The sequence below is a fragment of the Anomaloglossus baeobatrachus genome, chromosome 11 (genome assembly GCF_048569485.1).
Source record: "Anomaloglossus baeobatrachus isolate aAnoBae1 chromosome 11, aAnoBae1.hap1, whole genome shotgun sequence".
Classification (NCBI taxonomy): Eukaryota; Metazoa; Chordata; class Amphibia; order Anura; family Aromobatidae; genus Anomaloglossus; species Anomaloglossus baeobatrachus.
In genome coordinates this window covers 29,423,344-29,437,596 of record NC_134363.1, presented here as the reverse complement: position 1 = coordinate 29,437,596, position 14,253 = coordinate 29,423,344, and the positions used below count along the sequence as shown (strand labels likewise).

The 14,253-nt window shown below is 50.6% G+C and overlaps 1 protein-coding gene across 1 annotated transcript in view; it reads left to right on the top strand.

Annotated features, from left to right (window-relative positions):
- LOC142255768 (phospholipase A2 inhibitor and Ly6/PLAUR domain-containing protein-like) overlaps window positions 1-14,253 on the top strand; it is a 69,238-nt gene that overhangs the window by 49,718 nt on the left and 5,267 nt on the right. Inside the window, exon 5 of the mRNA XM_075327215.1 lies at window positions 704-845. Within this exon, the coding sequence (XP_075183330.1) occupies window positions 704-804 (101 nt within the window). The 3' untranslated portion in view covers window positions 805-845. The remainder of the gene's footprint in view (window positions 1-703; window positions 846-14,253) is intronic.

Genomic DNA, 14,253 nt, shown 5'->3' with positions numbered 1-14,253 from the left:
AAAAAGAGGATGTGGGGTGATGTATGGGGAGAGAGATGATGAGGGGTGATGTATGTGGAGAGAGAGGATGAGGGGTGATGTATGGGGAGAGAGAGGATGAGGGGCGATGTATGGGAAGAGAGATGAAGAGTGATGTATGGGGAGAGAGAGGATGAGGGGTGATGTATGTGGAGAGAGAGGATGAGGGGTGATGTATGGGGAGAGAGAGGATGTGGAGCGAACTGGAAATAAAAGTTTGAGGACACAGAATAAAGAGTGACATAGTATGAGTAGCAAGTGGGCTGGATGGGGAGTGAGGGGAAAAGTATATGAACACACAGGAGGTAGTGCGGAGACAGTAAGGGATGAGAAGAATGTGAGGGGGCACAGAATAGAGACTGGGTAGTGGAGGGGGGCGGTATGGAGAAGGGGCAGAATGGGAGGACAGTGTGAAGCCATAGCAAGGAGGGGAGTGTGATGAGAGCACAGTATAAACACTGGGCAGTATAGGGGAACACAGTGTAAAGGACAGGGTGAAGAGTAGGCTCAGTATGGAAAGAGAGGCAGTGTGGAGGGTTTGTATCATAAGAGGGACAGTGTGGGGTCATATTTTGTGCAGAGAACACGATAAGAGGGGCCATTATTTATTCTTGGGCACAGTGTAGAGCAGATATTTTTTAAATAGGAGTAAATAGGAGTATTATAATCATTCTGCTATTTTTAGGGGTATGGTGTCGGGATGTGCTGCAGAAGACCGGAGAAGATGGAAATCTGCAGAGACGAGATGTGAATGTGAAAAGTCATCATGGCATCAGGACAAGATAAAGAATAGAAAGAAATGACTCAGAGACAACGTCATCTATAAGGTACCTCAATGTAAATATTTATTTGTGATACTGACTGTGTGTCATCATTAGGCCTGGGTCCCACTTGGGTATTGCTTCTTATAAGATCGCAATAGGACCCCCACTGATCAGCTGCTCTTCATGCAGGTGGCCGGATGCTTATTTCTGGATCTGCTCCGTCCTCTGATAGTGTCCGCGGCTGAGTACTTCACATCCACCTCATTGATTTTGATAGTGGGCTGCTGCCACTATCAGAAGACGGTACAGAAAATAGCTGTGGAACAAGAAAGCGCAATAGGGTCTTACCCTGGTGCTGGAAAGGGTAAATAATTTGTATCAAACTCACCTATAATTGTTGTGCCAGTCACAACCACTATACACGCATTTAAGAATCCGGGTTCGGCAGCAGTCCCCAATTTGGCTGATAACAGAGAGTAAACGGAAAAGGATTGTAGATGCGCGCCAAGGACTCAATGGATTCGGAAGGAGATTTTATGCTGCTTTAATGACATGCACAGGTCAACGCGTTTCAGGAGTCAAAGCTCCCTTCATCAGGACAGCAGGCAAAGAACATCAAATCCCATTGAGTCCTTGGCGCGGATCTACAACCCTTTTCCGTTTACTCTATGTTACTATCATTAGACAGAGCAGATCCGGAACTGAGCACTTCTGACCACCACTGGCACGGCACCTAGAACAGGCAATTAGCTGGGGTGCCAGACCCCGACCAATCAGACATTGGTGATCTATCCTAAGGAGACAGATAATCGCTCTGTGAGCCGAAGACAGGAGCGGGACAATCACTGGGGGTTGTGGAGGGGCCCCGGTCCCCGCCTTGCTTCAGCTGGATGTGCATTGGAGGGAGCATATCCAGCTGAAATGCATCGTGGCTCAGAGAGGACGCCGCACGATGTGGGAGCCGGGGAGGGTGAGTAAAATGTTTGGGGTTTTTTTATTTTCTTTTTGCAGCATATATGCCAGGAGGGGCTTAGAAAGGGGACATAAACCAGGATAAGTACATATATACCAGAATGTACAAAGGAGGGGGATGTATATATATACATATATATATATATATATATATATATATATATATATATATATATATATATATATATTTATATATATCTCTGGAGGCCCCCAGGATGGGCCATATATTCCAGGATGGGGACAAATAAACCAGGATGGGGACATATATACCAGAAGTATCCCAGGGAGGGGACATATATAGAGGAAGGAGATTTTTCAGCTCACCTGCTGTCTGAGTGTTGAAGTCCACAAATGCACGGCATCCACCGGGAGGTCCCAGCCGGTAATACGAGTGTAAGAAGTAACGGAAGAAAGGATCCGGCACAATTATATTATAAAAACATCAAAAATCTTTATTTCCATGGTTAAAAAAGTACCTGTGGAGACCAAGTGGTATACCTCACAAGAGACTAAAGCGGGCTTTACACGCTGTGACATCGCTAATGCGGAGTCGTTGGGGTCACGGATTTTGTGACGCACATCCGGCCGCATTAGCGATGCCGTTGCGTGTGACACCGATAAGCGATTTTGCATCGTTGCAAAACAGTGCAAAATCGCTAATCGGCGACACGGGGGTCCATTCTCAATTATCGTTACTTCAGCAGTAACGAGGTTGTTCGTCGTTCCTGCGGCAGCACACATCGCTGCGTGTGACGCCGCAGGAGCGAGGAAGCTCTCCCTACCTGCCTCCCGGCCGCTATGCGGAAGGAAGGAGGTGGGCGGGATGTTACGTCCCGCTCATCTCCGCCCCTCCGCTGCGATTGGGCGGCGGTTCAGTGACGTTTCAGTGACATCGCTGTGACGCCGCACGGACCGCCCCCTTAGAAAGGAGGCGGTTCGCCGGTCACAGCGACGTCGCCGGACAGGTAAGTATGTGTGACGGCTCTGGGCGATGTTGTGCGGCACAGGCAGCGATATGCCCGTGTCGCGCAACAGATGGGGGCGGATACCCACACTAGCGATATCGGGACTGATATCGCAGTGTGTAAAGTAGCCTTAAGTCTCTTGTGAGGTACACCACTTGGTCTCCACAGGTACTTTTTTAACCAGGGGACATATATACCAGGAGGAGAACATACGTGCTAGGAATGGGATAAAAACCAGAATAGGCCCAGGAGGCCGATATATATACCGGAAGGGGGACATAAATACCAGGAAGCTCCCAGAATGGGGACATACTGGTGCATCTCAGTAAATTAGAATATCATCTGTAAGCCATAATCATTAACAGAAATAAACACTTGAAATAAATGTGTGTAATGACTCTATACAATATACAGTAAAGACCAAAAGTTTGGACACACCTTCTCATTCAAAGAGTTTGCTTTATTTTCAGGACTCTGAAAATTGTAGATTCACATTGAAGGCATCAAATCTATGAATTAAAACATGTGGAATGAAATACTTAAAAAACTGTGAAACAATTGAAAATATGTCTTATATTCTAGGTTCTTCAAAGTAGCCACCTTTTGCTTTGATTACTGCTTTGCACACTCTTGGAATTTTCTTGATGAGCTTCAAGAGGTAGTCACCGGAAATGGTTTTCCAACAGTCTTGAAGGAGTTCCCAGAGATGCGTAGCACTTGTTGGCCCTTTTGCCTTCACTCTGTGGTCCAGCTCACCCCAAACCATCTCGATTGGGTTCAGGTCTGGTGACTGTGGAGACCAGGTCATCTGGCGTAGCACCCCATCACTCTCCTTCTTAGGCAAATAGCCCTTACACAGCCTGGAGGTGTGTTTGGGGTCATTGTCCTGTTGAAAAATAAATTATGTTTAAACTAAACGCAAACCGGATGGAATAGCACGCCGCTGCAAGATGCTGTGGTAGCCATGCTGGTTCTGTATGCCTTCAATTTTGAATAAATCCCCAACAGTGTCACCAGCAAAGCACCCCCCACACCATCACACCTGCTTCACGGTGGGAACCAGCCATGTAGAGTCCATCCGTTCACCTTTTCTACAAAGACACGGTAGTTGGATACAAAGATCTCAAATTTGGACTCATCAGACCAAAGCACAGATTTCCACTGGTCTAATGTCCATTCCTTGTGTTGTTTAGCCCAAACAAGTCTCTTCTGCTTGTTGCCTGTCCTTAGCAGTGGTTTCCTAGCAGCTATTTTACCATGAAGGCCTGCTGCACAAAGTCTCCTCTTAACAGTTGTTCTAGAGATGAGAAGGTGGGTCCAAACTTTTTTTATATATATATATATATATATATATATATATATATATATATATATATATATATAAAAAAAGTTTGGACCCACCTTCTCATCTCTAGAACAACTGTTAAGAGGAGACTTTGTGCAGCAGGCCTTCATGGTAAAATAGCTGCTAGGAAACCACTGCTAAGGACAGGCAACAATAAATTATATACATATATAATGTGTTTTTCCAAAAGTGGTGGAGGACTGTGGAAGGTTTGCGAGGTGGAGGCATGGAGGCAGAGCCGAGGTGGAGCCTGGGTGGAGTCTCAGGGGGGCCCCATAATTTTGCCATTATGGGGACCTGAAATTCCTAGTGGCGACCCTGGTTATAGGCATTGTATATGGATAAATCTGTGACCTCTTGGGGTTAATGAAGTTCCTGCACCAATTCGCTCCACCTTTTTCATGTTGTCTGTTGTAATTATACAATAAAACTTTGCAATTTCATTATTGGGCGTTTGATCGTTTTCTCTGTGGTTGTTTAGTTAATTATAGCGATTAGTCCCTATAGTTCTATCCTGCACTTTGGTTTATTATTAGTTCGTATACCATTTGGAACATTTAATATTCAGGTATCAAATGTATCTTGATATTCATAACCATGTGTAGGTGGTTATATGGTTATCTCTGACAGTAGAGGCTTTTGAACATTCATACAGGACTGTAAAATCAAAAATTTCAAACAATTTTTGCCTTATTTTTCAAGACACATGTGGTTTACTTTTTATGGTAGTTTCTTACTCTATTCCTTTATTTTTTTGCCTGTATTGGACTATACTGGTGGAAAAACAAAGGAACTATGGAGCGAATCATCAAAGAGGCGTCAAATCTTTTGAAAAGTTGAGATCTTTTAGCGCACAGGGAGATTATTCTAGTAGTCACTTCCTCGGTCAAACTTAGGGTGAAACATGTGTCGGGTGTGGCTGGTACTTTGGATCTAAATATGGATAGGCACATATAATACACAGTGTGGTTACCTTTGACTGTTTTACATGTGCAATATTTTCTATATATGTATATACTATATATACAGTGCCTTGCGAAAGTATTCAGCTCCCTTGAATTTTTCAACCTTTTCCCACATTTCAGACTTCAAACATAAACATAAAAAAGTCATTTAGGACAACATTGGATCATTCAGAGATCATCAATGAACTTCTGGAGTGAGTTTGCTGCACTGAAAGTAAAGGGGATGAATAATATTGCACGCCCCACTTTTCAGTTTATTATTTTTTTACAAAAGTTTAAAATAAGCAATAAATATCGTTCAACTTCACAATTGTGTCCACTTGTTGTTGATTCTTCACCAGAACATTAACATTTTTATCTTTATGTTTGAAGCCTGAAATGTGGGAATAGGTTGAAAATTCAAGGGGCCGAATACTTTCGCAAGGCTCTGTATATATATATATATATATATATATATATATATATATATATAAATTGTGCAATTTATTATGCTGCTTTAACTTCAGCCAAATCCCTCCTTGCTGCATATGCTGCTTTATGTTCATCTGCATGCGGTGTAGTATTTTGGAAGTATCTGCTATAGATTATATATCTTCTTTATATAAGGTGCAAAAGATGTAATATTTTTATGTTTTTTCTATGCTTTGTGGGGGCCATTATACTAGGAGGAGGGCTATGGACAAGCCATTGTAATGTGTGGTGTGCTGTGTGGGGGATTATACAGTGTGGAATGCTTATTGGTTGTGATCATATGACACGCCCCAGGGCTTTGGTGTACTCGGTCCCGGGCCCAATATCACTGGGAAGTGTCACGGGTGCAATGGCTGGTGCCCAGTTCCGTGACCTTGGGGGTTGCTTTTAAAAAGGGGTTATTTACAGGGGATATAATGAAGTATTTTTCGTGACGCCACTTGCGGGTTGCGACTATGTGGGAGAAGCCGCGGCTGCAAAGTCTCTCACTGCTGGGGCTGATGTTATTGGCAGCTTGGATGATGTGGCCCTCTGCAAGTAGGACTAGGCCCCAGGGGGTTGGATGATGGTGGTTGTAGTTTTGTGTCCGTTAGTAGTGTTAGGGTGCGGAAGAAGGCAGACAACACAAGGGTGTACAGTTTAACTGGTTCTTTACTTATGGAGTAAAACGGTAACCCACCGGAGGCCGGTCTCAACCAAGTGGTTCCCTTAGTCCCAGTGCCAGTGTGGTGTCCTGGTGTCTTCACTTCCCCTGCACCCATCTGTAGTTGGTGGGTCCCCGTGGCTTGAAGCGTCTTGGGGTCCCCTCCTGGTCGTCTTTCAGTTTTGGCCCGTATGGCAGGCAGCTTGAACCTCTGTGGGTTGCACCTCTGTTCCAGTTCTTAGGTTCTCCCGGTGTTGCTGTGCCCCGAACGCTGAGGTTGGTGAGGTCCTTGATGATCCCGTCACCGGGCAGACTTATCATGTCAGCCTAGAGTGTTTTCCTGACCTAGGGCTCTGCACCCCGCCGGTGCTTCTGATTCCACGAGTACTCTTCCGTACTCTGCCAGCAACCACATGCCTTGAGCCTGACAGGTCACTACACACTCTCCCGTCAGTACCGTTACGTCCGTCTCCTTTCACCTCCACTAACCGACCATCTGTCTGGCCCCTCCTCCCTGGTTGCTGACTAGTGGACTGGATCGGTTCCACCCCTAGGTTGCCATCAACTGGGTCCAACCCTAGCCTGTCACCCAGTGTGAGGAAGGAAAACAGGGGTTTTGTGTGTTTGTAGTGTGTTGTGTTGTGGTGTTACCGACACTGGTCTTCTAGGTCCCTGGGGGTAGGCACTGCATCTCTGACTAGATGCAATTCCATGTAGCACCTGATGGCTCAGGGGCGCTACATTCCCCTTTGGTGAATTCCAGCACGTGGTCGGGCTGCAACTATGAACACAGGTTAACATTTTTAATTTTTCAGACAACAAACAACTTCCTTCCCTTGCAAGGGTGGCACTTTACTTGAATGTTTCATAACATATGTACATTTGTGCATGTGGTACCCTTCTCGCCAACCACCTGGAGTCCCTGGGCTCCTCTTCAAAAGACTGTGGTACTTAGTAAGGGTCCTCTTCACAAGACTGTGCTGCAGAATTACTCTGGTAGTGTGCACAACTGGTGCAACTATTTACAAGGTTTTTACTACTACCAGTGCAGTAGTTTTGGTCCATTTCAACAACTTGTACTTTAACTACAATTTTTAGAACAAAAAGCTAATCTGGTCCCATTTCTGGTTATAGCTACCAGGGAACTGGGAAAGGGGAATTTCGGGTCAACTGGCCTCCTGGGATTAGTGTTCAGGGTCTGGGTACACTGGTCCCTTGCACTGCTGCTTCCTGGTGGCAATTGGGGAACTGGTACTGGAGCAGGAGCGGGGGCTGGTGATACTGCAGCGACACCTGCTGGACATATCACCATATCCAGGTTATACCAGCCCCGCTTCCCATAGTGGCGGGTGTTTGTTACAACATCATCTGGGTGTAGGTCCTGTCCAGGGTGTCCCTTAGGGAGATGGGGTCTCACATCTCGCTGGGAGATGAAAACTCCCTCTTTCAGTCCTGGTTCGGCGATGAAACCCCATCTCCGCACTAGGTCGAACTGCTCCACCAGTCCCTGATACAGCACTCCTTGGGCCTTTTGGCTAGCACGGCAGAGGTACTTCTTCTCCCGGAGGTAACGGGCCTCTACTTGTCCTCTCTTTGTCTCCTGCTGCCCTCTCCCCCGGGCCAGCTGTTCGATGGTGGCCTGACATGCCACCCGCGTCTCTTCATCAACAACAGCCCTGTTCTGCGTGATCACCACACCCCACTCTGGGTTTGGTCTGGAGGCCTCCTGGCTTGGAACGGTCCCTCCCGCTCCGGATAGCTTGCTGCCGGGTCCCCGGCAGTGGCTGTATTTGTCGTCGGAGATGAAGGTATCCTCCTCCGCGGCTCCTGATGGCAATGTGGCCTGGACAATCGTGGCCTGGTCAGATAGGGGTGCTGTCTGGTCAGTCGCAGCCTGGTTGGACGGCATTGCGGCCTGGTCCTGGGTGGCCGGATCTGGTGGCGCTGCGGACTGGTCCTGGGCGGCCGAGTATGGTAGCGGTGTGACCTGGTCCTGGGCGGCCGGGTAAGGTAATGAGGCAGCCTGGTTTAGGAGGGATGCCGGGATCCGGATCGGGGAGGACTCTGGTGTTGCAGCTGTGCCACCCCCACGCCTGTAGCAGTCGAGCTGCTCGGATCCGGACCCGCTGTGTGGCTTGAGGGATCATCCGGACCCGGGGGTCACACGGACACGCCAAATGAAAATGGGGACATAGTTGTACGGACTTGGCCGTATTCAGTTTGTGACGCCACCCACGCCACGGTGTGTGGTGAAAGGTGGCACCACCGCTGCTGTTGTGGGACACCCCGGGGGAGATGTAATGGCAGCTGGATGTTAACCCCTCCATGGGTAGGGATGGTTGCCCCGGGGCCCAGTGGCTCTGTACAGGGGATGGCGATAGCAGGGGTGTTGTGAATGTTAGTTATGTCTTGGCTGCTGGGAGACTCCCTCTGGTGGCCAGGAAAGGTTTGGACAGAGACCAGGTGTGTTGTGCAGTGGGTGTTTCCTTTGCTAACTCTCTGCTTATTTGGGCTGTCCCAAACGTATCCGGGGACGCCTCCAACTCCGGGATGGGCTCGACCATCTCAGCCTCTCCTGCCAATACCTCTAGGGGTGACCTATTGGGTTCACACTCTGTCCCTATCATGGTGACCCCTACGGCAGGCGTCCCGGATTCAGGATTGTAGGGCTCAGGTCCCGGACTGACCAATATCTGAGGGGACTTAGGGGGTCCCCTCCATAAAGTCCAAAAATAGGGCAGATCTCTTCCTAGGATCACGTCATAAGGAAGAGTGTTAAGAAGTCCCACCTCATGTTGCACCTGACCGCAAGGTGCTGTGATGGTGACAATTCCCGTGGGATAGTCTCGGCAGTCCCCATGTATGCAAACCACCCCCACGGTACGTCCTGTGGCCTTTACTTTAGCCCTCAAGGTGGATCGCACAAGGGTCACTAAGCTTCCGGAATCCAACAATCCTGTAACCGGACATCCATTCACCTGTATTTGGCACAAGTGGGGCTCCGTCTCTGGGGAGACCAGGTCAGCGGTACACACCACCTGAGCATACATTGAACCCCGCCGGGTAACCCCACAATCCATGGGCTCCGTGGTGAGTGGACACTGGGCTTCCATATGTCCCACCCGCTGGCACCGCCAACATCTAATGGGGACGGAAACCCCCTTGACGGGTTGTCGTTTAGGGTACAGAACCTTCCGGACCTCAGGAATGGCGGCCGCGGCCTCAGACGGGACGGTAGGGGACTCCTGCACCGTTGTCAGCGGTGGGTCCTTGGCCCTAGGCTTGGAGGGGCCGGACCGACGGGCGGTACGCAAAGTCTCAGTGTCCCGTATCAAGTCCTGCGTAGCCACATGCCGCTCTACCAGGGACACTAATTGGTCCAGGGTACTCGGGTCACCCTGTCCTACCCACCGTTGAACGGTGACGGGTAAAGTGCGCACAAAACGATCCACTACTACCCTTTCCACCATTTGCACCGGGCTCAGAGTGTCAGGCTGCAACCACTTTTTTACAAGATGCAACAAGTCATAGGCCTGGGAGCGTACGGGTTTGGTTTCCTCATAGAACCACTGATTTACCCGCTGAGCCCGCACATAGGTATTCACCCCCAACCGAGCCAGTATTTCGGCTTTCAGGGTCACATAGTCAATGGCGTCCTCGGTACAGAGGTCCAGGTACGCTTTTTGGGGTTCCCCCGTCAGATAGGGCGACAATACCTCAGCCCACTGGGGGGTCGGCAGCTTTTCCCGCTCGGCCACCCGCTCAAACACTGCCAGGAACGCTTCCACATCATCCCCCGGGGTCATCTTTTGCAACGCTTGTCTCACCGCTTTCCGGACGCTGCCGTCGTCACCCGGTCCCGGGGTTGTTGCTGCCGGTCCGGCACGGATCGACTTGGCCAGGAGAACCATCTGTTCTTGGTGCCTTTTTTCCTGCATTTGCAAGGATTGCTGCTGACGTTCCAACGCCCGGAGCAAGTGTGCATTGGTCTGTTGCTGCTGTGCATTAGCCTCTTGTAGCTGTGCATTAGTCTGTTGCTGCTGCTTTAGTATTTCCTCCATGGCGTCGCCGGGTGTGGGCTGTAGTATAGCCGCTCGAATCCAGGACATGTGCTACTGGGTCACCCGGGATGGATGCTACACCTCACCGGCTGTCATGCCCGCATTCTCCACCATATGTGAGGTAGCGTGGTCGGCTGCGCAGCAGAAGACACGGGATCCAGGCATTAAGGTTCACAGCACACGGTTTAATGTCCAAACGAAAGTCCACAACAAAATACATGTGCCTCTCCAGCAGAGAACTCAGGGAGTTCTGTTCACTCCCCCACACCCGGCACACCTGCCCTTGTTCCTGTTTCCATTTAACCCTTCCTTCAGCCTGTAAGGAAACAGCATTAACCCTAGAGTGGATTTACTTTCTATCATGGAGTGAGCACAACCGGGGCGAGACATACCGGCCGTCATAGATAACCCCGGTCACAGTCTCACAAATGGGATGATGATCACCCATGGGGATTTGATGTTTAACCCCTTTTACCTGCCCAAAATCTAGGGGGTGTTTGCTGAAGACCCGCTCGTATTCCTGTACCACCCGGTAAACCCCATGCTTTTGGTGTGAGGTGGTGGAGTCGGTGCCCACATGTAATTTTTGGCACCAGTCCTCCAGCTGTCCCTTGGAGCCATTGTCTTCCGCCTGGTCGGACGGGATCAAGGGTTCCACTGTCCTGATAACATTGTTACTGACAGTGTACAGTTTTGCTACAGTGGCGTACCGGGGCAATTTGGCCTCCTCCTCCCCACAATTCAGGACGCGGACGGGCACTCTTCCCTTGCGGACGTCTGCTACCCCTCTGGCTATCAGGACTCCAGACCTACTTTCTGAATACACAGGTTCTACCAAGGCCTGATAATCCTGACCCCTGAGGCCTATTGCTGCCCTACACCATATCAACATTTCACTTTTTGGGGGAATTGCAATGGGGAGAGGGTCACTTACCCTTACACTGCCAATTTCTCCTCCGGCCAGCTCTACCTGCTGCCTCCTCATCAGGGCTCTGATCTCCCTCTGTAGGGCACGCTGCTGCCCGGAGCTGGCACTTTCAGACGCCTGCTGCAACAAAATTATCACTTCGGCAAGACAATTTTTCATCGCATTTGTACCAATGGTTAGCAGTGGGTTAGGTTCCTTGCAATCAATATCTACAATTATCATCCCCTGACACGGCAATTCTACCCGCCCCACTTTAATGGTTACTTCCTTATACCCAATCTGAGGCAAGGGCTGACCATTACTGGCCACAATTGTTAAATCATCATCTGGGCCATGGTCAATGTCTGAATCAACCCAATATCTTTTATACAGTTTATAAGGGATGGTTGTTACCTGGGACCCCGTATCCAGGAGGGCAGTCAAAGGGATCCCATCCAGCACAATAGGAAGGACCGGTCGTCCTCCCACATACTTGCTGCGACTGGGAGTTGAGCCAGGCTTTCTTACACCTGGGGGTTGGCTCCTGGCCCCAGGTTCGGCCCGTTTAAAGGACAGTGCCTTGCGATGTGGCCCACCTGGCTGCAGCGGCGGCAGATCGGTTGTCCAGCTCAGTCGTACCGGTCTGTGTCTTTTCCTCGGGTCGGCGGAATCCTCCTCTGTCGCATCCATGGGACGTCATCTGGACTGGAGGCCAACTCGATTCTTGCAGGTGATGCGGTCACTTGTAGAGACTGTACGGTCTTTGCAAGGGCAGCCACTGTCTTGGTCAGTTCCTGGACCTGTTGTCTGAGCTCGGCAGTGGGATCTTTATCCAGGGACTGCGCCTCGGCCCCTGCAGTGGCTCGGGTTGCAGGCACCACCCCTGGGTACGTGATAGCAAGTGGCCGGAGGGGTGCCGGGTCATTTGGCGTAGATTCCCTCAGCACCCGAATGGCCTGGTCCTTAAACTTCGCAAAGTCCAGAGCAGGGTTCTGCAGGACCATGATACGCAGCTGTGTCCTGTGGGCGTCTGACAGGAGCCCTTCTATGAACTGCTCAGTTAGGAGTTTGTCTTCTTCACGTACACTCTCTGTGTCCACCTGTTTAAGGTCCCTTTCACATTGCGTTTTACCTTCCGCTCACAGGTCCCGTCGGAGCATCCGTCCGGACCGCCCCTCCCCCACTCTGCAAAGCGTGCTCCGGACGCATGCGCCTGACAGGGCCATTCACTGCTATGGAGCGCACTGCGTTAGCGTGTGCTCTGTTTTGTGCCATTTTGTGCACATATACGTTTCTGCAGACGGACACCCGAACGTAGACAACCTACGTTCGGGTGTCTGTCTGCAGAAACGTATATGTGCACAAAATGGCACAAAACAGAGCATACGCTAACGCAGTGCACTCCATAGCAGTGAATGGCCCTGTCGGACGCATGCGTCCGGAGCACGCTTTGCAGAGTGGGGGAGGGGCGGTCCGGACGGATGCTCTGACGGGACCTGTGAGCGGAAGGTAAAACGCAACGTGAAAGGGGCCTTATTGCTCTCAGGGCCTCCTGCAGGTTTAAGGCAAAGTCCCGTATGCTGTCTGTGGCCCGTTGTTTGCACCCAAAGAATCTCATTTTTATTTCTGCTGCGGTGCGGGTGTCAAAAGTACTCTTTAACTTGGCCAGTATCTGGGTGACTGTCCCTTTATCAGTATCAGGCCAGGACTTTACTTCACGCTGGGCCGCGCCGGTTAGCTGTCCTATCATTATGCCCACTTTCTGGCCTTCTGTTAGAGGGTACACTTTAAACAAACTGTGCAGCCGTTCTCTGAAGTCACTCAGGGTATGGGACTCTCCTGAGTACTTCGGTAACCAGTCTGCTCCCGGAAGGTATGGCATGGTGAACGGCATTACAGGCACTGCAGCAGGGGCTGGGGTGACGACGATTGGGAGTGCATCGGCCGGTGTCGCGACGTCTTGGGCTACTGCACCCACCTGCCCTTCCTCGGCGTCGGACATCTTCCTTCCGCCTTAGTGGATCTTACCAGGCTCCGCTCTCTTTTTCAAATCTCTTCTGGGTAGTGTGGGGTTAACGACCCTCCGCTCTCCTGGCGCGCTTCCTTCGCGCTCTTTTTCGGGCACGCCCCCTTTCTTCCTGCGCTCAGCAGTGCTAATGGCGGCGGAAGTTTTTAAACAGTACTACACACAGTCTTTTCAGGCGCACAGTATCCGGTGAGGTCCGGGCACGTTATCCTGTTCACAGCGCCAAAGTTGACTCGCCCACCCCAGGGCTATGGGACACCCGGTGCCGGGCCGGACTAGTCCGGGGGTCATCAGTGGTGGCTGGGCCCGACTCCGTACCCTGGTGGGATCAATTAATAAGGCTTCAGTGTTTTGGGGGTGATTATAGTTTATATTATTCGTGACGCCACCTGTGGTTTGCGGCTATTAAGCCGCCGCTGCTGTGTGGCGCCTCCGGGGCTGATGGACTGGCAGCTCTGGTGGTACTGCTCCCCACAAGTGGAGCTGTGCCCCGGGGCAATGGTTAGTGCTGATGAAAGTCTATGCAGTGGCAGTGCAGTGCAGGGCCGACAGGGCAGTGAAAGGACCAGACACAACAACAGTCTCTTTACCTTCTTTTCTTTTACTGGCAACCAGTCGTCCTGGGAGACCGTTACAGGTGGTAAGGTGATCCTGCCGGCCTGGAAGTAGCTGGGGGGTGATCCCTTGGCCAGTTAAGTAATGAGGCCTACTCCCTGTTCTTCCTTCGTTTTTACAGGACCCTGCACTCTGGATGTAGCAACGTCCCTCTTCCTGCTGGGACCGGTGGTTCGTCCCTTTTTCTTAGGATAGGCTGCGCAGACCCTCTCTGATGCTTCCCCTCCGGGGTCCGCACCGGGCCCTGGTGATGCAGCTGCACCTTAGGTTCGTTTTGGGGCCAGGAGACCTGCAGTCCTCCTGCCCTTCGGATTCGGCTACCAGGTAGGATTTTAGGCCCTGGCGGCCACAGACTCCGATGTCTAGTTCTCCTCTGTGCCCCTCTGCCAATCCTGCTTCACTGGGCCAATCTATCCCAGCTCCAGGCCCCAGTCCACAGGAGAGCACTACTCTCTGTCTTCTCTCTCCAAACTTCCCTGACAGACTAACTAACTCCTCCCC